The 27286-nt window shown below is 39.8% G+C and overlaps 2 protein-coding genes across 24 annotated transcripts in view; one reads left to right on the top strand and one right to left on the bottom strand.

Annotated features, from left to right (window-relative positions):
• LNX1 (ligand of numb-protein X 1) overlaps positions 1–10137 on the top strand; it is a 70206-nt gene extending 60069 nt beyond the window's left edge. For both annotated transcript variants that reach the window (XM_050895417.1, XM_050895419.1), the window contains exons 8-10: positions 866–1094; positions 8684–8842; positions 9553–10137. In XM_050895417.1, coding sequence (XP_050751374.1) covers positions 866–1094; positions 8684–8842; positions 9553–9688 — 524 coding nt within the window. In that variant the 3' untranslated portion in view covers positions 9689–10137. The remainder of the gene's footprint in view (positions 1–865; positions 1095–8683; positions 8843–9552) is intronic.
• Positions 10138–10215: 78 nt separating this feature from the next.
• FIP1L1 (factor interacting with PAPOLA and CPSF1) overlaps positions 10216–27286 on the bottom strand; it is a 48625-nt gene continuing 31554 nt past the window's right edge. For 8 of the 22 annotated variants that reach the window (XM_050895426.1, XM_050895428.1, XM_050895432.1 and 5 more), the window contains 6 exons: positions 26719–26745; positions 26083–26137; positions 24240–24295; positions 18579–18798; positions 12173–12310; positions 10216–11432 (listed from right to left, as the gene is read on the bottom strand). In XM_050895426.1, the coding sequence (XP_050751383.1) occupies positions 11285–11432; positions 12173–12310; positions 18579–18798; positions 24240–24295; positions 26083–26137; positions 26719–26745 (644 nt within the window). In that variant the 3' untranslated portion in view covers positions 10216–11284. Of the gene's footprint in view, positions 11433–12172; positions 12311–18578; positions 18799–19800; positions 19897–24239; positions 24296–26082; positions 26138–26718; positions 26746–27286 lie in introns of all 22 variants that reach the window. The other 14 variants (XM_050895430.1, XM_050895436.1, XM_050895438.1 and 11 more) reach the window with 6 other exon arrangements.

Here is a 27286-nt window from a genome sequence, read left to right as displayed (position 1 = left end):
AAGCCTCCATGGTTTAGAGCAGCCCTTAGGCTGTTGTCTGTCTCATCGGGGCAGACCACAAGAAGAGGTTAATGTTCACATTGCACTGCTTGGACTGCCGGTGAATACAGCCCCTGCCTGGAGGAGCACGCAGGCGAAGCGCACAGGACACCCAGGGAAGCCCTGGCGTTGGAGCGTGCCACGCAGGGTAGCGGAGCATGGCACCGTGGCTGCTTGCATTACATTAATGATGTTTTTATTGTTCTCCTTGTAGTAATGGAGGTCATCTTTGCATTTTTCTCTGAAGCTGCTGTGCCTACATTATAAATAAGGCATACAGAAAGATGTTTTGGCTTGCAGCCATTCAAACAGGCATTAACATTAAAATAATAATACGTTACTCCGCAAAGAAAACTTTACGAAAAGCCAGCTGGAGAGGCAGTCCTCAGCTTAGGGAGCGCTGGGAGAAAACCACCTTTGAGCTTTCAGGTTTCAAGTTCAGGTTGAGTACAAAAGTTGTTAGCTGGAAGTGGGCTTTGGAGACCTGGACTAGCATCAGTTGCCCGAACCAAAGCTTGTTGGTACAGCAGGAGCCCAGCTGTGCCGTTCGGCTCCGGATGCAGGACGTGACGTGACAAGAAACCAGAACCAAAGCCTCCGTCCAGCCCGGCGATGCTCCTGTGTACAGGGATCTAGGCCCTTCCCTCATGCCTGTGGCATGTTTACTAGCATATGCTTCACATCCACATTAAATGATAGGATTAACAAACAGCCTCATCAGGCAGCAAGTTCTTGGCCGTGGCTTTGACTCGCTTGTTCGTGGGGGTGGGGAGGGGATCCTGGAAACACTTGTAGGGTTTTTTATCATCCGTTTTATCGGTCTCAGGTGACATCCTCCTGAACGTGAACGGGATTGACCTGACAGGGGTCAGCCGGAGCGAGGCCGTCGCCCTGCTGAAAAACACCAACTCGTCGGTGGTGCTCAAAGCCCTGGAGATGAGAGCATGCGAAGCCCAGGAGGAGCAGGGCCGCCTGCCGCCCCCCGAGGCCACACAGGCGACCTCCGAGAGCAGCGAGTGGTCGCCTTCCTGGGTTATGTGGCTGGGGCTGCCACGGTAAGTCCACACATTGCATCCTCTTGCTGAAGGGGAGTGGGAGGAAAGATTTGTATTTTCTGGCAATTCTTTCTTTTGGCTTGATTCACTGCACTGACATCTTAATTAAATCCAGGCTCTGTCACAGACTTGACTCTAAATACCTCCCTTTTGTAAATGGGTATGTGTACATGGAAAAATAGACACGCAGATCCCCTTGCAAGGGAGGAAAGGATCCTGAATTGTTCCAGTCTTGAAAATGCATCTGGCACTTAGAGTGAAAGGAAAAGCTTGCAGGGATACAGGAGCTTGCTGAACTGGGGTCTAGGCTCGACCACCCTGCAGAAGGCAGAGCTACCCCTCCTGCAGCTCTCGAGCTACATAGCCCTTCTCCTTAGCCAAATCCAGCTGTATTGTTTGACTTTGCCCAGATGTTGCAAAGTGCGTGCCGTTGGCCGGTATCTCCGAATCACCTCTTTTAACCCCACCCCCGACTGAAAGAAGTACATTTGTCATACACAGGAAGCAGCTGTGTTGTCGTTTCAGTAAGGATAATAAAAGCCACATCGCATGTCGTTAAGTTCTCTTAAACATGCTCGGCGTGCAGGGTGTATACCTGCAGCTTCAGCGACATTTTGTAAAGTACTAAATGAGGACATGTTGTGAATCTGTGAATACGTGAAGCTACCATCACACAATTGAAACTGGTATTCAATTTTAAGGAATGAAAAATTTAGCTTACAAGTTACTTTTGCCCATGCTCCTAACCGTGGCAGCAGTTCAGAGTTTCTCTTTCTCTTTTATGGGAGGGCATGAAAAGATGGTCTGCAGAAGAGATGGGCACAGAAACTTTTGCTCTAGGCACAGTTTCAGGAATCCTCTTCATTTCCCAGTCTCACATAGCAGGTTAGATGCTTTCCCTCCTTCTGGCTTGAGCTGTTTTGAGCTCATTCACCTTGCAGCAAGGTCTGCTGTGAGGGCCAGGTGTGTTTCAGGGCTTGAGCTGAGGCTAATGACTGTGTAAGTGCTGAAGCACTGCAAGAGCAGAAGGCAGGCTGTGCATCTGTCACCCACAGATGAAAGGTTCCTCCTCCAGTGGAGAAGACTATGTCCTTATTCCTGTGAAAGAAAAGCAGTAAGAAGAAAAAGCAGTAAATGGATGTCCCATAACTTGCTACCCAAGGCAATGGTAAGCTTTTCTCACCCAGTCTCGCTGCAGACAGGCAGGCCCAGGGAGGTCCTCATTCCTGCTCGCTGCTTCTGCACCCCTGAGCTTGACCAGCAGCATCGTGAAGGCGCTGGAGCATGGGTAATGCTCCCAGCAGAGAGACAGCAAGCAGACTAGAGACCTTATAGATGCTGCAATCTGCAATGCTGAGTCTTGCCTTCAATCGCCATCCATTGCTAGATGGACTGAAACAATTGCACCCTGCCTACGCCTGCCCTAACCCCACCTTCGTTGGGCTGTATAGAGAACCTGAGCTGACTGGTCATCATCTCCTACCCACAGCTGCCTGAAGTCCCCATGTCCTCAGCAAGGTGATGGAGATGAAGGACAGAGCTCCACAGTAGTGCAGGCTTGCACCCAGGGTTCACATCAGTCAGTTCCACTTTGCAGTTCGGGAAGAAAAGGTGTTTTTGCCATTTTAAAAGCAGTCTCTAAGATCACTCTGTCCCCTCTCCTCCGACGGCTGCGTGTGTGAAGGCATTCCCACCCCTTTGGTCTGAAGGAAAATCAGCCCCAGTGTCAGCAAGGCTGAAGACAGGAGTTCATTGTAACTCTTTCCCCAGCTGCGACGCCGTGCACAGAGCACAGCGCAGCCCTTCTCCACCAAAGAAAAGTAGGGGGATTGGTATGCTGAGCTGGTACGCTGCTCTGAACATCAGACTAAGACAGGGATCAACACTGATTAGACATGACAGTAAGAAAGGTGCATTGCATCCTTATTAGTAGCCAGTTGGTTGAGTAGGGGCATGTGAGGATCAGGTTTGGGTTTGCTCATTAGGTATTATCAGACCCTTCAGTCTTCCCCAACATGAGTGTGCTTACCCTTTTACTCTTGTACTGATTCTCCAGGGCCCACATCAGATATCTGGAAGTCCTTCAACAAGTTCTCTGACTAGGATGTGTATCACATATTAACTCATTTTGCTCCAGTCTGAGCATTTAACCTTTCCCTGTCTGACTTTCAGTTTGCTTTTGGCAAGGATCACATCCCACTAGATCTCAAGGTATTGCCAGCAGTCTCACAACGTTTACCAGGCTGTTAGGGGAAACCATTCTCTGTCCAAACAGACGTCTGACAGGTCCGTCTTGGCAAAGGTGCCTGATATGCAACTATGGGGCAAGATGGTGAAGATTCACTTACCTTAATTGAAACCATTCACCAGAGGGACTGCTCCTAGATACGTGAGTCCAAGAACATTTGGTACAGCTGATGGAAAAGTAGAAATGTCAAAATCATGATTATACAGGATCATGCAAGGTACTTGGGAAGATGGGTAGGGCGGGACACACCTATGTAAGAAAAACTGAACAAATAGAAAAGGCAGTAAAACTGGTAGGCCAGGAACAGGCACGATTAAAAAAAGAGGCAGCTGGATGGTGGCTTCTTTAAATTCTGTCGAGAAGGGAAAGATGTGGCTCTAGACAAGCCATGGCAGTCCAGTGCGAGTATCTGTTCACAGCAAGCAAGGCGGGGAGCGCAGAGGCAGCCTGACATCGTGACTTAGAGTGGGATGCTCAGGCTCAGGAAACTGAAGGGAAAGGAGAGTCTTTCCTTTTGTGTTCCAAAAACATGGAGTTTTGATGAAAATCCTGCGAAGGATGGTCCCATAAAATGTGCTGAGTTGAGCTAAACACTAGAGGATGTCTACAGATGTCTGTCTATGACTGATGAAGTAGAAAACAGGCTAAAGTTAATAGTAGTTACATGATTAAAAATACCTTCCTCACTTTTGAGGCTGGTGTACTGTAAATGCCTAATTCTCCATACTAGCACAGAACTTGCCCCTTTCCCAGGGACTCCATACTTGTTACAGAGATGGGCACAGACAAGAGACACAAATATTGAGAGTTAGGGAATTATATCATTTTTCTGGATCAAGTCAGTAGCAGCAGAATCAGACAGGTTCTCTGACTCCTTACACCAAAGCTCGAAGCCTTGGAAAAGCCATCTTGCATAATTTAACATTTGTGGATCTCCTCACTTAAATTTCGGCCCTTTCCTTGTGAGATCTTAAAAGTGGCTTTGGTCATTTTTGTATGGCTTGATAATACATAAACAACTCCTCTGTTCCTTCTGTAGTACAATTCAATATGTGGCAGTTATAAAATAGACACACATGTGCCTCTGACGTCTGTCAAAACTTGGCCCGCATGCGAGCTGAGGGGCTGCGGGTTGGGTGTCGGGCGGAAACCGTGATGCAGGACCTTAAGCATTCCCGCTCGAAGACTTATTTCAGGGTTGCTAATTTAATTGTTTGTTGTTGAAGAAGGCAGGTCTCCTTTATTGTTGGAGGGAAAACTTGTTGTGAAGCATGCTCAAAGGAAATAATGTGGAGCAGCTGGTTGTCGTGGTTTAACCCCAGCCAGCAACTAAGCACCACGCAGCCGCTCACCCCTCCCCCTTCCCAGTGGGATGGGGAGGAGAATCAAAAAAAAAAAGGTAAAACTCACAGGTTGAGATAAGAACAGTTTAATAACTAAAGTAAAATAAAATATAATGCTAACAATAATAATAATAAAATAAATAATAATAATTGTAATGAAAAGGAATATAACCAAAAAAAGGGTGGGGGGGAATAAAACCCAAGGGAAAAAACCAGTGATGCACAATGCAGTTGCTCACCACCCACTGACCAATGCCCGAGCTGTGATCCGCCCCTCCCAGCCAACTCCCCTCAGTTTATATACTGAGCGTGACATTCTATGGTATGGAATATCCCTCTGGCTAGTTCAGGTCAGCTGCCCCGGCTCTGCTCCCTCCCAGCTTCTTGCACACCTGCTTGCTGGCAGAGCATGAGAAACTGAAAGATCCTTAACTCAAGGTAAGCGCTACTTAGCAACAACTAAAAGACATCAGTGTGTTATCAACATTATTCTCACACTAAATCCAAAACACAGCACTGTACCAGCTACTAAGAAGAAAATTAACTCTATCCCAGCTGAAACCAGGACACTGGTGAAAAGCGTTCCCCCAGCCCTGTGACATTTCTTCTACCTTTGCTTGTTTTCTTGCTCTCCTTTCTTTGCTCTCCTCACATTTCCTTCCCCGAGCTAGCACTTAAAATACTTTATAGATCATCCTGTCATAACATTTACAAACATTAGTACTTTACACAAGTGCTTTTCTTCATCTGCAAAGTGAGATGAGAAAGACAGGAGGTGGCCAAAGTCATTCTGCAAACCAGGGGCAGATCTGGACGTAGAACATGGAATTAAGACAGAAACTCCCCCAAATTAACTCCATCCAGGCTGTAGGGCTCTGATGGGAGCAATTCTCAAATATGACTGTACTCCACTGCCACTTGTCTACTGTAACGGGGCAGGGGGAGGGAGTCATGCTTTTCGTACCTGTTATTGCTGAAGTCCTCCTGAAGTCGGGCTGGTTTTCATTCCCAGAGCATACTCACACTTCGTGAAAAGCAGCAGGGCATTGTATATTTAACTACTTGAAAACAGGCACTTTTAAATTCTTTGTGCATCCGTAACTGATGCTTAGTTGTAGTATGTCTTACGATAGGACCCTGTGTCTAGACACTGTTTATCCTCAAATCTTGAATCTGAGGCAAGTTCACACATAAATTACTCCTTGTCCTCAGCTTTTGGAGTATTTACAGAGAGAGGCAGAAGACTGTGAGCCGCTCTCTTCCAAGGCAGAAGACGGTTCTCCTTGGACCGGTTGCAGTTTAGTGGGTTATGGCAGTTTAACTGGGTCAAAATGCGCAGACTGGGGCTTTCATTACCACAGAGAAGTAATCTGCTCAAACATGCTAAACATCTTCGGATGACGCAAGTACTTATTTCATTTTCTCTCTGTGGCACTTTCTAGCTTGTCTTTATTACTACACAGCCGTAAACAGACCCAAATGAACGAACTCCCTTGGGGCTGCTCTTTGCTCAGGCAGAGCAGGCATCTCTGCTTATGTACTAAACTGTTCGGAGCAAGCAGTACCCACGCTATAGATAGCTCAGCTTTGCGCACCCTGCCTCCCAGCATCCTTTTCACATTTCTGACAGCACTAAAGAAGAGCTGATGGCTGGTGCACTGCCATGTTTACACCCTCTATCCCATGGGATGGAGATAAGGAAACATCAATTTAAAACACCACCTAGCCACTCCTATTCTGTCAAGAGTCAATCTCTAGCTATGGCCAGTGTGATGGGTTGGACCCAGCCTGCACCAAGCACCCGCACAGCTCAACACGCCCAGCAGGATGAGAGAAAATAGGAAGAATGAGAGTGAGAAAACTCATGGGTCAAAGTAAAGACAGGGAAATCACTCACCCGTTGTTGTGGGCAAAACAGACTTGGCTTGGGGAATTTAACTTAAAACATTTAATTACCATTTTGGGTATTGGGAAACAAAGATGACAAACAAACATGTAAACACTTTGGGAAAACCCCTTTCCTCCCCTTTTCCCATACTCTGCTTCACTGCAGCACCTCTCCGCCCACCTTCCTGGTCTCCCCTGCCTTGTTGTCACAGCAGGTTACACCCTGTCCCTTCGCTGAGGCAAAAGGCAGCACAGGGGGTTGGAGTTAGGACAGAGTAGTTGCTCTCTGCTGCTCCTTGCTTCCCATGCGTTTCCTCTGCTCTGGCAGAGAGAACAATCCTAATGCGAGTACGCTGTGTCTATTTTACTTAAATTTAGCATACACTTTGACAGCAAATACATATTTATGCTTTCTGGACGGATGGAGACTGTGTAACCAATAACCTTACAGACTGTATGTGCAGAAGGCATGTAAGCTTTGTTTGTCTTCATCACATTTTCTTCTCATGTCTTCACCTGCTCAGCTACTTCTTTTCTATGGCATTAGGATTTAGCTGATCACCTTTCAATTTCAGCAACGTCCTCAAGGCAGTGAGCACAGCACCAGGCATCAGAGACCCCTGCCCCCCAAAATCAACACTAGGTAATAGCACTAACGGCTGAATCCTGGCATCGCTTGGTCATGACCTTGATAAGTACCATCAAACATAGAGGGTTTAAGTGATTTTGCACATTGAAGAAGTCCACAGATGGTAAAGTAATAATGCCTGGCTGCTGAGGAGAGAAGCAAATATGTCACACCTGTTTCTTACATTAGCAGCCAGTGAATTCTTGTGCAAATATTATATACCTACCATCCTGGCAGCAGGTGAATATTTGTAGGTCCTTGGAGACTAATCTAGTATTACTATAAAATCTTGCTGTGAAACACAGCAAAAGCATTATTTGACAAATAAAATTTTAAAAAACCTACACATATTGGTCTTTAAGATAAAGTTATTTATCCTTTTACAGAAGAAGTATCAGCTGTTTCTTAGAAACCTAAAGAGTCTCTGAATAGAGCTTGTAACAGTGGCTTGCTGTAGACCAGCCTATAATTTCAGATTTGGAATAGCAAAAGAATTTTCAGGCTCTTCAATCATTCCTGGCTACACCGCTAATGATGAGTGGGTTAAGTACCAACGACAGAAATTTCTGTTGCTAACTAATTAAATTAATTTGGTTTTTTCCTGCTTGGTTAAAAAAAAAAGAAACAAAGCAAGTATTGAAATTAATGTACCCCGAGCAATAGGCAAAGCCTCAGAGTCTAATAACCTTACTACTCTTGCTTTTCCCTATTCCTTGTGTCAGCTAAGCTCTGACTCAGCATAACTTACACTATCATAAAATACATTCAAAAGACAAATGGAGGGAGAAGCAGATTTCAGGTCTCTTACCATAAAATCTTGTGTTAAGCATCATAATGAGGACAAGCTATCTTCCTGACAGCACTCTCAGTACTCTAAAGCACTGACTGATGTGGATAGGCTTCTCTCGTCTTCCATGCTGCGACTTACGACGTTATGTGACAAGAAAAGCTTCTTCCACTGATACTCTTTTTTGTGTCATCTCTGTGATTTTTGTAATTCTGGCTCACTTCATTGGTCTTGAAATTATTTAGCTTTGACATGCACCACAGTAATAAATGCCTGACCACTTTTGACACAGTTAGTCACATACAGGCTCTTATCTGGAAGATAAAACAACTCACTGGACTGTACAAGGTACGTGAAATAGAGTTCCTGGAATGATGGTTTACAAATATTAAATCCAGTCTGTTAAGTGTTTTTCTCCATCACTTTCAATGGCAACTAGATCATTTGCATAAATTCTTACCCTATGAAACAACTTCTTTAATATTTTAACCCCAAGATTACCTAGTAATTTTACTTTCAGGATAACTAGTTGTGGAAAGCAGCACTACAAAAACAGAAGGGAAGTGTAGCTGTCTAATATAGTGGAACTTTGGTGCTATTTTGCATCTTCAAAACACTCTACGGGTATATGAAAAGGCAGATTCATCAGAATCTAAAGTTCACTGTAAGACATTTAATTAGACTGGTTTGTTTCAGGTATTTGTACAGCTGCAAAGAAATCGTATTACGAAGAAATACATCTGGAAGTCTTGGCTTCAGCATCGTAGGAGGTTATGAAGAACATACTGGGAATAAACCATTCTTTATCAAATCCATTGTTGGGGGAACACCAGCATATAATGATGGCAGAATTAGGTAATGATAACTATCTAATGAAAAGTAGCATTTAAGGAAGTCTTTAATCTAGTTCATTTGTGGTTTTTTTTTTTTTTAAAAAGTTTTCATTAAGACAGTGTAGGGGGGAAAAAAGGACTCATTCATACAGAACTAACTCTGACAGATCTGGAAATAGGACGTAAGTCTCCTAAACTTTAATAGATTCGCCTTCATAGTAGAATGCTTTCAGATGTCCAGCAATCACTAGTATATGAGTATGTATAAAGGTAAGTCAGTTTTATCTCTGGGGTAGCATAAAGCATGCCAGCACAGAGCAGCTTTCCCACATCCCCAGTTCAAAAAAAACCCAACCAACCAACCTTCCCTGCAAACACCAATACAATTTAAGAGAGTAAATGCACAATTATGGAGCAAACTTAAATCAATTAAGAAGTCTTAAAACATAGTTTGTTCAGAACACAGATCATTCCCATCTGAAAGAACTATATCCTATTTTCTTTATAATTAATTAGACATATTTGAAAGTTGTAAGGAAAAAGAAAAAACAAGCGAAGTATTTTCACCTGCTTTATTCCCTTATTCATGAACAGCAGTTAGCCAGAAGGAATAGTAATACTCATTTCTACCCCTTCCTCTCAGCTTTAGGACATGCTTTGGCATTTACACACATTTAAGATAAGAAGTCACCTTGTTTAATTGTTCTCTCATATTTGCCTTTGGTTTTTCAGATGCGGTGACATCCTCCTTGCTGTCAATGGCAGGAACATATCAGGAATGATGCACGCCTGCTTGGCAAGGATGCTCAAAGAACTGAAAGGAAAAATTACTCTCACAATCGTGTCCTGGCCTGGCACTTTTTTATAAAACAAGGCTTCACGGAGAGTACGACAAGTAATTTAACACAGAAAAAAGAAAGGAACATCAGTCTTTGCTTTTTGGGGGGGTCAAGTATGTGTTTATAAAGACAAGGTTTGTGAAATTTCAACCTGCATGTCAATAGAAGTCAAGTTTAGGCAAAGCAGGGACACCTGTCAGAAAATCACTTCAGAGTGATTTAAGCTACAGACTTAAGTCTTTCCTTCCTCGTGTTCTTAAGGGTTTTTTGATATATATATTTAATGCATTATAATAATACTGAAATTTAAGGAGCAGCAGCTCCTGCCCACCCACTTTATTTTGATTTACAAAAAGAAATCCTTGAATAACTTACGGAAAAATTTCTTGCAATTTTTCTAGTTGCAAAAATCAGGTGAAGGTTTTTATCCAACACATTAATAGCACTTTTGATTATGTGTACCTTTTCATGGTCAGCATGAAGCTGGTATTTTCAAGACTTTCAAGTACTGTTTGTTAGTCTGTAAAACTGTGAATTAAATTTCTAAAATAATTAAAAATAACTGTAACTGTGTACTTGTACAGACATTATTTTCATCCAAAACCAAACAACCCAGTTTCCCTGGTATGTTTTGATTAATACTATTAAATCTAGGATTTTTATATAGAATTATTGTTTTTAAGGAATTACACTGCACCCTGCTAATACCATCAAGTAAGTCTTCTAAATAGCACCCTGACAGGGCAGTACAATTTTTGCAGGACTGCCATGCCAATCACACTGTTCTGGATTGAGTAAATCTGAAAGTGATGATGGTCTTATATTTTTCTTAAAATCATTCTTTGCCTTTCTCTGCAAATTACCCATGTTTCAAAGTCCTATTTTTTTCTCACAAGCTAGCAATGGGAAGAGGATATGTTTGTTAATCTTTATCATGTTAAGGACAGCTGTTCCCCTAGAACAAAGACTAAAATGAACTTTCTCTTAAGCCACTGAAAAGCATCAGGGATGATTATCCAGCTTAATTCACCCTTATGCACCCACACAAATCAGACATAATTACAAAGTGTATGATCACCACACTCAGTGTTCCATCAGACTAAGAACAATCAGCACCTTTCCCAGTTTCCCTAATTTTTTTTCATTTTACCTTAGTCCAAGGTTCTTGAAAAGTCTGCAATTCCTGCCTGTCCCTGTAGTAAAGGATGACCTCTTCAAATATGAACTCCGAAAGCTATACTAATCCCACACTGTTCCAGACGTTGGTATATAATAAAGTGAATGCACACTGTTTCTAAGGTCAGTAAAAGAATGACCTTGCCACTGGCTTATGAAAAAAGGAGACAATTTAATACAAAGAATTTAAGCCCTACGTATATTGTAAGAGTATAAGCCTCTAGCTGTAAGATGCTTTCCCACTGTTTCTTAAAAGACGAAGTCAGTCCAGGAATCTTAACATGAAAAATTCATTCTTTTATTTTCAAAAAAACCAAAGTAACCTTTGATTTCAAACTAACAGAACAAGATTATGAGCAAATTATTTTAATACCCAGAAAAATAACAAGGTTTATAGTAATCTATTTCTGGCACTAATATATATGCAAGTAGGCAAAAATCACACAAGCCTATTCTGCAGGGGCAGCTTCAGTGTTTTCCTGTTCAGGAGCAGGTTCACTGCTGGCTTCTTTTCCTTCTTTGCTTCTTTTGGATTTTTTGTGTTTGTGCCTTCTGTGGCTGTCCCCTTCTTCACTGTCGTGACGACGTCTGCTGTTACTACATAGAGAGAAAAAATACCTCAAACAATTGCATGACACTTCAGGCCCTATTTAATTAGAGAGTACCAAAAAAACCAGCCTTTGCATTCGTATTTGAAAACTGGCACCTGCTCCTGTTCCAACCCATATAGTATTTGGATGTCAGCACCAAACTGAATTTTTCATGGAATGGTACATACATCCACCCATCCTGTACTTTTTGTTGGGAAATTGGAATGATTTTTCACATTTGTAACCCATATTCTAATAGCAATACTTTTAATAATGTCATGTCCCTATTGGCATCCCTTAATGGTTTAACATTCTTATTGACCCCATTCGCTGGACTTAACCTTTATTTCTAACTTAAAAAGGATCAAGTTGAAAAATTTCTATCAAGTGACCATGAGGGTTATTTTACTTACTAAGAATCATTGTTGAGTTCTTACTTTAATGCTGCTGAATGTCAGCTTCACTCCACCTCTTTCTGACCCACCATTTTTACCCTTCTTTCCCCAAATTCATAACTTCTGTTCACTAGCTAAGACTGTGACATACATCATTCAATATGAAGTTACCCAGGGCCAACATTGCTTTTTGCCTGTCCACGTTTTATATGGTGGACTTGTTCCAAGTAGTACATATAAGTGTTTACAGTCTTTCCACAAAACTCCAGTTTGTTTGGGGTTCTTCTAAAAGTTTACTTTATTTTTTTAAACTGGTCAAGTCTTTCGTATCCTATTAAAAAAAAAATCAAACCTTCGAGATGACTTGTGTCTAGTCTCTTCTTTCTCTCTGTGTCTCCTGTCTCTGTGTCGGTCTTCTTTCTCTCTACTTGTTCTATGGCGGTCATAGCCTCTTTCTGCATAGTCTCTGTATCTGTATCGTTCTTCATCACTGATTAAAAAAGAAGTTATTTTCAGGACAGTAACACCAAGCAGTATATATATTAAAAAAAGAAATTCTTACACACTGTCAAGATAAATGGCAGAAAAATCTTAATGTTGCTTCTGGGTTTCTAAATGAGATCCACAATGTATGCTAAAAGGACACTAAAGCTCTTCACCTTACACACTAGACTTCTGTCATTAATGCAATTTTGAAAGGGGATTGTTTAATAAAAATGAAAGGAAAAAAGAATACAACAGTGTCACATTAAGTTTATACAGGAGTTATCAAGTAGTTAGCTTAAACCTATATCTAGCTGCAAACAAAGTACAATCCTACATAAACTTTAGTAATGTTTTCAGATCAGTGTGTAACACTCAACACTTATCATCACACTTTTTTACTATTATACCATTTGGGTAAATTAAATTAAATTTTGGTATAGCTGATCTATTTCCTTACATCAGCTACAAGAAAGGAAAAGCTAGGTGCAAAAGGACTGAGAGTAAAATATACTCAATGTTTTGGGTTGCTTTTAAAATTAATTTCTCTCCAGTGCCAATGCTGTCTGTACTTCTGCTCCTCTCTTGGATTACCATGAGTGCTGCCCTGCCACAATGCTGGTAAAAACCCCTAAATATTACAGGCTATACAAGAATTTAAAGGCTTTACTTAAGAACGTACTTTCATATTTTGACTTGATGAAAAGGGCAGTTCTAAGAGTTTAGTGAAATTTTAAAAAATTTCAGTAGTAAGTATCTATAGATACTGCTCTCTGTAGTATATGTAGTATCTATAGTTAGCCAACATCACTCAAATGCTACATTAGCATAGCTTAAAAAGGCATGCTCATTTTATCATTTCTCTACCAAGAAAATCCTACCCACATATAGTGTCCAGTATCGTTTAACAACGAGACTTCAATACAAATGAACTTACTGTAACTATTTATATATCATATGAAGTCCTCATAACCATAGTTTGGAAGATCCCTACCAAGTCGTAAAGAAAGGCACAATGTGACCAGGTTTTCTGAGGCAGTAATTAAAAAAGGTAACAATTTAGACATTATTAAGCTGACAAAAGCCAAGTGTTTCATCGTTTCTGTCTTTGCCAACATCTACCATAAAAGAAAGTCTCTTCCCGAGGTCCCTGACAGCAGCAGAACAGATCAGACAGATCACACAAGGAGAACAGCTCAAGCCTAAAGAGATTTCTCATGTCCTGGAGCAGTGACAACTTAGATCAAAACAATTTTATCTGCCATAACTTGCATGCTGTGGCCATTCCCCAAGTGAAGACATTACATTAGTGATTATTACAGCTATGCATGAAAACTCAGAGCGAGAAGGGGGAATGCCTGAAGCAACAGCACTAGTCTTTCTATGAAACTCTGTATGATTATATCATGAAGCAAATTTCAAAAATTAGCAATTTAAGACACTGTAGAGAAGCATCAAACACCCTGCAGAAAATCCTGTTTTTCTAAGGGACATTAAAAATATTCACGCATCAAAATCAGGAAAACTACAGCTACTACTAAAGAACTCAAAGTTATGATTTGTCACTGAGTAATATGACTGCATTGATTAGTGCCTGTATTATTATAAAATCTTATAAATGTTATAAGATTTTATAATGCACTTGTAACTACAGATCTGAGAGTAAGCTGATCGAATCCTGCAAAGTACATTTGTGACAGATCACAGAATCACAGAATGGTTGAGGTTGGAAGGCATAACTGGAGGTCATCTGGTCCAAACCCCTGCTCAAGCAGAGCCACCAGGACCACCAGTTGCCCAGAACCATGTCCAGATGGCTTCTGGATATCTCCAAGGATGGAGACTCCACAACCTCTCCAGCCAACCTGTGCCAGTGCTCAGTCACCCTCAACAGGCATCATGCCACTATCACTTCTCTTAACTACTGTCCCCTCTTAAGACAAAAACAAAATTCAACTGCATCAAACGCTTTTTTTAAAGACTATGTTAAATCTAACATGTCTCTCCCACAAGAAAACCCTACAACAGAGACACATCAACTTATAAAAAATGAAGGCAGTACAGCCACAGAACATGAATTCTGATCATACTACTCCACAGTCAGCTTAAGGAAACCTAGGTTCTAAGTCCAGGGTGTGAAAATAAATCCACTTGCTCCACTGAGATGTCTAAAACCCAGACAGGTAAACTAAAGCAGTTGGGGGTGGGGGGAAGGGAGAAAATATATCCCAATCTTACAATGCTGAAATCTCAAGTCCTATGCCTTTAACCTGTTTCTATCTGTAGTGATCATTTACCGTTGTTTTACCCTCAAATTTCCACTCTACTATCGGGGAAGGAGGGAAGTGTAGGGGAGACATTTACAATCCAAGTCCCTTTCTACTGAGCATTTCTTCTCACAAGAAACTAACTCAGCTTCAGGGAAAGGGGTAAAACCAACAATTAGAACAGTTTTCTTACCAAATGTCACAGAAAGATGAAGGTTGGTATCAACTGCTAGTTTCTAGGACAAGCCATACTGAAGAGAAGACTAGCCTAGCTTACATAGCAGTTAGTTTTGCAGTTCAGAACGATAGTCTTCATTTGATCTATGTTTGAAGTGTGTCTTAACTTGGTGTGTAAAAAAGCAGCACCATAAAGACAGCATGTGCCTGGTGAAGTCTAGTTACAAAGCTCAGTTTTAGAATATTTAAAAAAAAGGATAATGTTAAAAATAAAATTAAAATTAGTTTCTGAAATCTACCAAAAGTTATAACCAAAGGTAAAGTCTGATTTGATCAACAACTGAAAATTTTTGTTAGATGTGGGATTCCTGTATTAACACACCTTTAAAGTGCCACTAGTCATCACAATTTTAGGAGCCTTACATTTCTGCAGGCTTGCAGGGACAGAAAAAGGTAGAACCAATTCAACCACAGTTTACTCCCAATATCTGATATTACTTCCCAGAACTAACATTTTGGTGATCAGTATCTAATTAAAAAGTTAAAATTAGAATGTCTAACACTGCCTTCTGATGAGCTTGCCATAAGAAATCAGATGGCTGCCTGTTGACTTACGGCTTGGTTTCAAAGCTGAGATCCACAACCTTTCACATGAACCCACAGTCTGCATTTGCTCTGTTACACAACTATTTTAAAACACTCTAGAAAAGGTTAAGAATATTATTGATACTCCTTTTTAAACCTTATTTTGGCAAACTACTAAGGAACCATGACAGCTTGTAAGTGTGTCTGAAAATAAACAACCTTTCTATCAGTAAAGTAAAAAAATCAGCTTGCCAAGTCCAGTATGTTGGGAGCTTTCAGGAACAGGAATAAATGCCATGTACCCAATGTTACACCAGTGATCTCCTCCCCATTTTGTATCTGGGCTTACGTTACAGTTATCGAAGCCTTCCAGGGACAGCCTTGAGAGCACTACAACCTTTGACTTGTGGAAGAAGACCTGTGCTTTTCTGGCAAAGAAGCCCCAAACCAGTCCAAACCATAAAATCTTCGTTCTCTACACCTTTGGTTACTTTTTCAGAACAGACTACAAGCTATTAACTTCACAAATCAGGAGATCTCACTTTGGTAGAGATGTCTAACTTCTGATAACTGTATTCAAAAAACTTTCCCATGTATTCAAAAACCCTTCAACAAAGAATCACAGAAGGATTTAGGCCGGAAGGGACTTCGTGGAGTCACTTGGGCTAACTCCTCCTCAACACAGGGCTAACTCAGAAGTCTAATCAGGTTGCTCAGGGCCTTGTTTAGTCAAGTTTTGAGTATCTCCTAGGCTTGAGATTCCACAACCTCTCTCTGCAACCTGTCTTACCACCTGATCACTCCTTTGGTGATTATTCCCCCCTGCATCCCCCCCTGCCATTTGGAATTTCCCCTGCTGTGACATTTAACTATTGCCTCTTGTCCTTTCTTTGTGCACCTTGAAAAAGAGCCTGGTTCTATCTTCTCTGTAACCACCCATTAGGTAGTTGAAAATAGCCTTTAAGAATCCTCCTCATCCTTCTCCTTTCAAGCTAAACAAAGTCCATCCCCTTAGCCCTGCTAACCACCTTGTCAGACGTCCACTGGACTTTCCAGTCTGTCAATGTCTTCTTTATCACACTGAGGGTCCCAAAACTGGGCACAGTACTTCGCACGTTGTATCAAGTGCCAAATAAGAGCGGACTAACAGCATTCTCCACCTGCGGTCTACACTCTAACACAGCTCAATGCGTTTTGACCTTTATCGCACATTGAATGCTGAGTCCCGTTCAATTTGTTGTCCACCAGGACACCAAGCCTTTTCCTGTAAAGCTGCTTTCTAGCCAGACAGAACCTCATCTGCTCTGCTGCATGGGATTATTAGGTTCCAGGACCTTTTGTTTTTCAAATTGCTGGGGAAGAACCACAAAACAGTAAGGTATCTATCAAATTCCAAAATTCACATTTTTAGTGGCAACTAATTGACTTGAAACTATCAAAACAAAAAAAAGAAAACATAATCTTTGCAGAAGGGACAACAGTCCAAAAAGAACGGCATCTTCTCAAGGGGGCAGAGCAAGATATATTGTAAAAATGCACAATTTCATCTGAGGATAGCAGGGTAAGGGTAGAACAGAACATAAAGACAGCTGAAGGTTCATTTTTAAACCACATTTTCGTTATACTGATAGAATAAAAATAATTCCCATTTTCTTACAATTTTAACAAATACTACAGGCTATTTATCTGGAAAAGAACTGCTAAAAACATTGAAACCAGTAATTTCTGAGCAGTAAAAAGCTGAAGATGATGCTTACTCCAAATCCCACCACAGTGTCGCTTGAGCAAAGTTTAAACAAAGGGAAGTTAAATAAAAGTAATGCATCTGTGCAGTCTCTAAAATAGTTCACATTCTCTTCCTCATAGCTTGTTTCATTTTATTTTCTTCAGTTCATAGAATTGAAAATAAACCTCCTTAAAAAAACATTATGTCTGCATGTTCTGTCTTAAGCCTCTCCCACCTTCTCTGTGACTCCCAAACCAACTTATACTAGTTAAGGGCCTCCCGTTTTCTTACCCAGCCATGTGGCAACAGCTTTGCTACAGATGGTGGATAATTTAGTCACATAAAAAAGTTGAGGCCTGCTCTTCCCCCTCCTTTACAGATAACTCTGGCAGCAGCACAGAGATTTCTCGAGGCCTGGAAGCTATTAAGGTTCATTTCAAGCACCCTTGAATGACCAGGCTTCTTTCTGGCCTTCAATCAAGCTGTCTGAGAACCAGATGTTTAGATTGGTCTTGAGTTCTCAGAAACTGACCCTTGAACATAGCACATGCACACGTGAGAGGACATCACCACGTCAGCATACGTGGAAAATCCCCTATCTTGCACCCAGTTTGGGTCTTCAGCTAACAATCATCATGCAAAAAATGTCACCTCTAAACTGAAGTAATGTTGACTCCGGGTGCTCTCATTCCCCACAGCGTAAAACCACTGGTAAAAACAATTTGCCTAATAGCTAACATATATATTCTGCAAAAATTGAAACTTAACGAAAGACACTGAGAAAAGCGTCAGGACGTTTACCCCAAAATACTTAGCAAATAATGAGCACAGTAAATTTAGATAAATCTGGCAAGCCAATCGACCTCTGCTCTATGGAGTCATAGGGAGCTCAACGTTAAATGCTTTGTACTTGTGCACATGAACTACAGAACAGTTGCAGCTTTTTTCTTTCTTTTTTTTTTAAAGCAATTAGAGAGTTGAAAGCCGAATAAAGTTATCTGCCATTATTTTCATCATCTGCCTGAAAATGAAAAAAAGGTCTTGACCTTGAAATAATAGTTTTAAAAAAGATAGGACAGATTCTTATCCAGCCAGTGCTAATGACAAAACTAACCATTTTAGCAGCTAATAACACTATTAATTAAGGTCAAATGTTGCACCACATTGCTCTTAGCACTGAATTGGCAACTAAGATTCACTTAATACTTCTATAGATTTTTCTAGAACTACTAATGTCAAAGAGAGCTGGATATCTCACTCATACACAGGGCTTAAATCACACCTTTAACCTGTAAAGCACTATGACCAGTTTGGACGCATGTTGTTGTTTTTACACTTCTGTTTTACATTTAGAAATTTAATTATAGTTTCCAAGAGAAAAGGGGTAAGGGGAGGAAGCCACACCCTCTAGCTCTTTGGAATATACAGCTGAACACTAAATTTTAATGTTGAAGTAAACTATTTAACACAGACACAGGGTTTTGAGCAGAGTTACAGCATGCTTAAGACATTTCACTGACCTGTTGAACACACTTGGAGTTGGACTGTGATCTCGGTCCCTTTCCCTGTCTCTGGCACGTTCTCGATCTCTGTCTCGGTCCCGGTCGCGATCCCGATCTCGGGATCGCTCTCTCTCACGTTCCCTATCCTTCTCTCTTCGTGCATAGTAATCCCACTGTTTGCTGGTGTCCATAAGACTAGACCATGAAGGAGCAGAACCTGCAAGGTGCGGAAAGGTGACTAAAGAAAAAGACGTGGGTATTAGAAAGAACAAAATCAGATAGCATATGAAAACTGTAATATTACTTATGCATGAAAACACAGATGTTTCTCAGCCTCCTCCAATGACATTTTTTAATCTTCCCCTTTCACATAAAAGTTCATTCTGAGCAAACTCTGCATTTTTTCCATGATGCTAATAAAGGCCTCTGGCACTCATTTAAATACTTGTTATGAAGATGTACAGAACCAGGATATACACCACAAAGACTGTCTAAATCCTTTTGGAAAAAAAAAAATATTGTGCAAAGATTTGCTGAAAGAATCTGATTTTATGTGGTCAAATGGCTTTGTTTTGGGGGAACAACAAAACAAAAACAAGCAGAAAACAAAACGGCCTTTGAAACTCAGTGGCTCTGACAGTACAGTTCAGAAAAACACGGAAAAAGGATGCTTCCAACTTTATATTTAGATGCTACTATTTTTATGTTTTGTCCTTTAAAATCATTGTATTTAAAATATAATGTTAGTTACAAAGTTCTCATTCACTAATTTATATTCCAAACTGTGCTTTGTCATACTTTTCTGATTACAGATGTAACAGCAGGTTTAGAAATAAATTCCATAAATTCATTCTGGGGAGAAGAAATAACGCTCCTACTTATGCTTTGTAAGATACCATTTCTAATGAATACTCAGCACAACCTCTATTACCACTAAAATATAATAGTTTCAGAAAATTAAGCATATTATCTTAATCTAAAAGATGATACGCTTAAGAAGTTAAGAAGGAAGTCACAACACCGTCTCACAACCTTTTTAGGTAACCAGCAATGGGAAGAGAGAAGGGACATGCTTCTCCATTGCTTTCTGCCAACTTCGATGTAATAAATAACTACTACTCTTAATGTCCCAATTGTTCTGTCCTGCCCTCCCTCTCCAGAAGCCCCGTGAATGCATCCTGTTAATGAAAAACAAGGGCTGTAGTATTTAACTGGAAACAGCACTCTCTAGTGGACTTACAGTACAGAGGACTTCCCACTTTCTGCTTATCTGCTTTGCTAGCCAATGATAACATAGCCTTCAATAAATCGTTTGTTTTGAGTTCCACTTCATTATCTATAATATGAGAACAATATTCACTTGACTCCATGATGTCACGAAAAGACATTAATAGTATAATTAACATAAATATCCACTGAACAACGTAAAGTGCGTTACTGATGCTGTATTTAATACTGTTAAGTTACACAACCAGTGGCTTCTCCTGACAGCTATGTTCAGACTGCCTTGCCTACGTCTGGGGTATGCCTGCCCCAGAAAGCTTTGGCAGAAGCTTAAGACAGCAGTTTGCCAAGCGTCCAAAGGAGGAATACAAAAGACCTTTTGAGCAGGCAGTGGAGCAGGAAAAAACACTTCATTGTTAAAATACATTTGCAATGAAAAGCATTATAATTCTTTAAAAAAGCATTTATACGAGGTTTTGCCTCTAACAAAATGCTTGACATTTTTTCACTTCAGGGCTACAGACAAAATGAGGAGTTAACAGAAAAAAATACTCTAATGCTACAATAGTATGTTGTTCATTATACTGCCAAAACCTGAAATTCTTCTAAGGAAAGCAGCCAGAAATAGCAAAAAAACAGCTGGACTTGTAAAGACTGCTAATTTCCTTGACTTGCCACTATGTCAACAACATACGTATGGTCTACAAGACACTGGCTGTCAGAATATTCTGATCTAAAGTGTAAACTTAAGTTTAACTTTAAATGTATACTACAAAACAATTCTTAATCGTAGTATAAACTGTTACGATAAATTTTGGTTACTCCCTCACATCTGCAGTAATTCTCATCAGATAAAAAGATGTCATTTCCACCCCAATAACCTGAGATAAACCAGTTATTTGATACTCTGTGCATTTTTATATCTAGATTTTCACCAGTAATTATTCACAACACACAAGTTTACTTCCTAATATGAATTGGTGTTCTGCATTTAATATTTAGAATGAAGTAATTTGTCACTTTTATTATTTCTACATGGTTTATTCTAATAATTTCTACAAAAAGAAAGACACTTCCGAAGTTTAACTCCAATTTTATTTTTAAAACAGGAAGTTTTAAAACAGGGAGCTTTGAACAATCAATAGTTTTGGAGACTTAAGTCCTGTTTTGGGGATGATCTAAAAATTTAAAGCTGCATGGTGTCACAGCATAAGGCAAACTATTAATACATCTTCTTTGTGCCTCAAAAAATACTGACTCTCAAACTGTTTCTGTAACGCTAAATTTCTTGCAAGTTCCTAAGATATAAAGAACATTTAGAGCACAGAACACAGAAATGCTTGAGGGAAAAGCGAACAAGCATACAAGTCGCTTCACTGGCAGACCAAATGCAGTGCCATATATTGACAGCTCAATAAAATTCAAAGATCTGATGGCAAAGGTAGAACCAAATTGTGAAAGGATTTAAGAGCAAATTGAAGAAACTGCATTGATGCAGTGGAAGAGCACAAAGACAAAACAGATATTCTTGAAGCTACAAGTTCAGAATATTATTTTACTATGCAACCTTCCTAATAGGCTTGCAGTGGGAAACATGCCTGACCACTAGGGAAAAGACACCAAGGCATGAGATTAGCAATTTGTATAGGCAGAAGAAAGGCTAGAGCCTTAATCAAGATTGGTATTTTTTGCAACGCGTTCCATATGCTCATCTTCCCCCGCAATTTTGACAAAGCCATGAAACATACAGACTGGAAAAGAAGACACTGCTATCATCCAAAGCAACTATTAAATATATATACTTAGCGGTTCTTAATTAAAATGATCATCTGTACCCTACTGTGCCGCTGAGCCCTCAATTTACCTAAGTTCTGATGCACGGAGAGCACTGGTAAAATACTGGCCAGCAATCACGTTGTGAGACAGGGACTGCAAGAGTAAGATGCTGGCCAGGAAAACATCTTTCACTAAGAGATGAACAACAGCGATAAAATGCCACCGAGCCTCTACAGATCCAAAAATCCATATGATGGGCACAGCTTAGAGACAGACAATTTGCTTTGTGCAGCAAATATGAAAGCTTTTGCCACAACAGGGATGCCAGCTATACTGGGATGACGGGAGCAGACTGGGAAGATGGGAGCAGACTGTGCTCCTTTGTCTCCATAACCATACAAAGACAAACATAATTTTTTAACCTTGCTAAAGAAGTTCAAATTCAATGTTGGCAGGATCACGATGACAGTCATCCTTTGAATACTGGTACTGCAACAACATAAGCATGCCATCACCTCTGAAGGTCAACATAAAACTTGGTAATATTCTTGTGTCCCTGACAATACCTGACAGAACAGCAAATTCTAACAAGAGAGATTCCAAAATGAAAAACATTCTACATTGGAGACTATCTATTAGATGCAATGTACATACTAATCACTGTAAGACTGCTTTCCTTATGATACTCTGCATGGCTTCAGATGTTGAAGCTTCAGCAAAATAGTCACTTGGGTATCTTAGTTGTCTGCTTCAGCTTTAACTTCTTGCTAAAACTTCAGTAAACACAGTTCAATTATTGCTAAAAAAGTAGTTAGCATAAAGCAGCTGTTTGCCCGCATCAAGAATTCTTGAAAACATAACAAGCTTCCATGCATGAAAGCAAACACTTGGTAACCGATGAGGATCCTTTCAACGTCAACAAAGTACCATTTGTTACTCCATAAACTGCTCCAACTTCAAGAAACTACAAGCCATTCAAAAAAGTCATTTTGTGTATCTTCTCTAAAGACTTATGAACATTTGGGAGATACATTATCTGAACGTTTGAACTCTGCTGAATATTATGTATCCCCAGAACTGGACAGAACTTTCCCTACAATTTCTCCTCCCAGCAGCTAGGGTCCAAAGGAACAAAGAGCAAGGAGATAGAAAAAGTCAGCTGGAAGAAAAGGCACTAGGCATGGGGCTGGATGGCAGATGCACTGAAGGCAACAGGCAGTGACTGGCAACACACAAGGTCCTGCACCTGGGTCGGGGCAACCCTCAGCATCAGTACAGACTGGGTGATGAATTGATTGAGAGCAGCCCTGCAGATAAGGACTTGGGGATAATGGTGGATGAAAAATTAAATATGAGCCAGCAATGTGAGTTTGCAGCCCAGAAAGCCAATTGTATCCTGGGCTGCATAAAAAGAAGCATGGCCAGCAAGTTGAGGGAGGTGATTTTCCCTCTGTGCGCTCTCGTGAGACCCCACCTGGGGTACTGCATCCAGCTCTCAGGCCCCCCAGTACAAGAAACACATGTTACAGCAGGTCCAGAGGAGGGCCATGAAAAATCATCAGAGAGCTGGAACACCTCTCCTAGGTTGTTCAGGTTGTTCAGCCTGGAGAAGAGGAGGCTCTGGGGCGACCTTACTGCGGCCTTTCAATACTTAAAGGGAGCTTGTAAGAAAGATGGAGAGAGACTTTTTACCAGGGCCTGTAGTGACAGGACAAGGGGCAATGGTTTTAAACTGAAAAAGGGTAGGTTTAGATTGGACGTAAGGAAGAAATTCTTTATGATGAGGGTGGTGGGACACTGGAACAAGTAGCCCAGAAAAGTTGTGGATGCCCCATCATTGGAAGTGTTCAAGGTCAGGCTGGACGGGACTTCGAGCAACCTGATCTAGTGAAAGATGTCCCTGCCCATGACAGGGGAGGGTTGGACTACATGATCTTTGATGGTCCCTTCCAACTCAAACCATTCTGTGATTCTATGTTCATTTTGTCTTCACAATTTGGGCTAGGTCAGGAAGAAGCTGACATCTTAGTATTGCTATCACTCTTTCGACTCAAGAAGCAGACCTAGGTAACAGTTCTAAACTCACTGTAGGTTCTGTGGATGTCCATTTCATTGCACATTATGAAACTTCTATTTTGGTTCACTCTTAATATAAAACCAGAAAGTGACATTTTTCAGCTTCAGATTTTTTCCATAACATTAACCAAAAAAAAGAAAGACTGACTTTGCAACAGGATAGCTGAAGATTACAGTATCTTAGACAAACAGTTTTTCAAAGGAGAGGTACATCACTCAGGATTTCTCAATGATTGGTCCTGCTAGTTAAAATTCTGATGATATCTCGACAGTACTTGTTCTCCTGCTTCTAAATCCTACCAGTTCTTGGAAAATTCTCCCTGACTTGTGGTCCATATTATGGTATATTATTTTTCAGAATCACAGTTCTGCAAAAGCAGCATGGAAAGATATCCAGCATACAAATAAGTAAGCAAAACAACAGTATTTACCAACAGCTGTTAAATTTGCAACAGCATGTATCTGTTTACAATGGTAGGCAATGAGCTTTCATAATGAATTACTGAAAGGACCTGTTTAGTCTTTTAGCTAAAACCCGGTAAGTATATCAAACAATTTGATATAACACTAGTCAAAATTTTCAAAGCCAGCAAGCTTACTCACCACTGCCATATGAGAACGCACGAACAGAACGACCATCATAGCCAGAAGAATGTCCACTGTTGAAAAGAAAATACATGTAAAAATCCAGTTTTACCATCAAAGGTACCTCCATCAATAAATATATACTTTTAATATTATTCCCCTGAATTCTTCCCACCATACAGACTAAAACAAAGTGTTTGTTACAAAGGGATTTAAGTCCTCCATTTTGAGCATCACTAATTAAGGAAGCTATCTATCAACACAAATACGTCTATTTCATGTTTTACTACACGAGGTGAAAATAGGATTCTCTCGTCTTAAAATTTAGAACAAAAAATAGCCATATCAAAGCTGTTCTTTTGTATTTTCAATGAATTTTCTATTTTAAATGTTTCTTTTATCGTAAGATGTTTCTGCACAGATACTGAACTTAGTCTCCAATTGCTTGAAAGTGCTTCATTCATGAATGAAGCCATTCTCATTCTTTCTGTTAAAAATTAGATATGTGAGCGTATCTACGAACAGGTGGAGTTCAAATGTGTAGTTATAAATAAACTATTAAATTAGCTACACATTTTCTGAGCTGACTTCTTTCAGCGGTAGCCAACTCAAGCAGGTAAAAACCAGAAAGGTTAAAAAGGATGATATGTGCACAGGACATAATTCACACATACATAATTTTTTCATGACTTCTAGCACTTCCTACATAACTTGAATGAATTATCTTTGCAGTATTTAACTTAAGTGTTATTTCTGTTCTTGAAGGCACTTTAACATTAAGAAATAAGTTTTGGGTTAGCTTAGTTTAAAAACAAAACAAAAACAATGATAATGAAAGGCCAATGCAACATCCTAACATTTAAAAGTATGAGATTTAGTTCCTAGGTTCCACAATAAACTTGATTTTTTTACATATTTCAGAAACCATATAAATACTCACTACAAGTAAATGCAATGACCATTGCTTAACAATCAGAAGCAGCCGTCACTCATGGCAACTGTCAGTATGAAATAATAAATTTACTTTCATGCACATCAAATGCATCCAGTTAGGGTTTTTTCTGAATCAAATCAGATGAGGATTTTCTCAGAGATTTACCATCATCATCCTGTAGCATATATGTTAATAGAATTTTCAATTTCAAAGGAACAGATGTGTGCACCTTCCTTCAGGGAAATCCAAAGGACTGGCAAGAGGCTTGCACCATCTTCTCAAGTCAGCTTTGTATATGACCTAGTTTTGGCCTCTAGCAAAATACAAATACTTTTCAAGGACTGTGCTGGCCAACTTTTTTTCCTTCCTTTTACATATATATATATATAAAAAAAAAAAAATACACGTACGCATATACATATACATGTATATAAAAAAGGCATTGGAAAAAATACTGTTAGGCCTATTAAAGCTGAACACTTAGAACAAACACAGTAGAAATAAAAATTTGGATTCCGTGGAACTCTGGCATTTCCTACAGCTTATGAGGGCTTGAATCTGTGGCCCAATTGTTTATTTGCATTTATAGAAAAGGATACAGTAGCTGACAAGTATACGGTTCACTTAAATAAGCCTTCAGACTACTAAAGGATACTTTAACAATCATTACCTTGACTTTGTTCTTAAGTCTTGGCATTGATATAGTGTCATAACACAACTAAACTAATAAGTGGTCAAGTAACCCACCCAAAAGAACATTAAGTGTCAGACAGGTGAGACCAGTAACATTTCTGTAAAAATCTGAAACTGTCTCCCCACTCCCAGATAAAATTCATAAAACACTGGGTAGTGTAAGAGTCCTTACTAATTTACTTCAGTTACAGAATACTGACATATTGCTTTATAAGATTTCAAACACATAATCACCTTTCTATTGTGGGTATGAGGGAAGGTGGAGGACCGCCAGGTGGTGGTGGAAAGCCTGTAATAATAAATTAGGTTAGGGGGGGGGAAAGAAAAAAAAAACAACCCAAACATAAACACATAAGAGAACTAGGCTAAGCATACAATGGCAAACAAATTCCAGAGGGTAAGATGCAAAAATTGTTTCTCACTGTGTAAATGGGTTTTATTTTGTAAGACTGAGAACTACTTTCCAGCTTAACAAAGGCAGAGTATTAAACATATATTATCAGTGCTTCAAATCAAATACCTTATCATTCTTAAAAATACAATAATTTAGAAGCATAGGAAAACTCCTGAGTATCTAACAATACTTAATAAACAACAACCGCAACTATTTTCTACATAGCTGAAAAAAAGAATGGAAAGAAAAGAAGGAAGCACACATCTAAGAAACTGGCCGATTAGGTCCACTAGTCAACAGCATTTTCATGTATTTTCTTTTCTGCCTGGCATCAAAATAACTGAGCCTACTTCTATACATATAGTTTTGTATTTATGAACTTTTATCTATATAACTAAAAGGAAGTTGATAAGTTGCACATCAGTTAAGTTTTAATTTCTTAACCAAATGTGGAAAAAAATTCTAAGCAAGTTTACCTGGTGGTGGCACTGTTATTGGTATACCTAAAAAGACAACAAATAATGTATCAATTATAATAATAGTTTATTATCTGCAGATCTAAAACCAGATTGAGCTATCACACATACATGATCAAGAAGAATGATAACTTATTTTCTGTGTCCTCAGATCAAGATCTCAAATTAATACCAATTGTTAAGATCTTATGCAAGCCTTGAGAAATCTGGCTTTTTATTTAAACCCCTATTCTTCAGGACCTTATTTAATTAGAGACAAAAATAATGAAGAATGACTCTGGGTCTCAAGATTAGAATTAAATCCATAACCCTAAAATGTTTCGTATCCAGAAGGAAAGTAACATCCCATAGAATATATCTGCTTTATTTTATATAAATAAAATATATATAAATAGCAAGGACAGGTAGCCTGGGAGGAATACAGAGAAATTGTCCGAGCACCCAGGGATCAGATTAGGAAAGCTAAAGCCTTGATAGAATTACATCTGGTCAGGGACGTCAAGGGCAACAAGAAAAGCTTCTGTAGGTACGTCAGTGATAAAAGGAAGACTAGGGAAAATGTGGGCCC

Source organism: Gymnogyps californianus, chromosome 4 (genome assembly GCF_018139145.2).
Source record: "Gymnogyps californianus isolate 813 chromosome 4, ASM1813914v2, whole genome shotgun sequence".
Taxonomy (NCBI): domain Eukaryota; kingdom Metazoa; phylum Chordata; class Aves; order Accipitriformes; family Cathartidae; genus Gymnogyps; species Gymnogyps californianus.
Note: the sequence above shows the minus strand (reverse complement) of the source record. Positions and strands in the feature narration are given on the sequence as shown.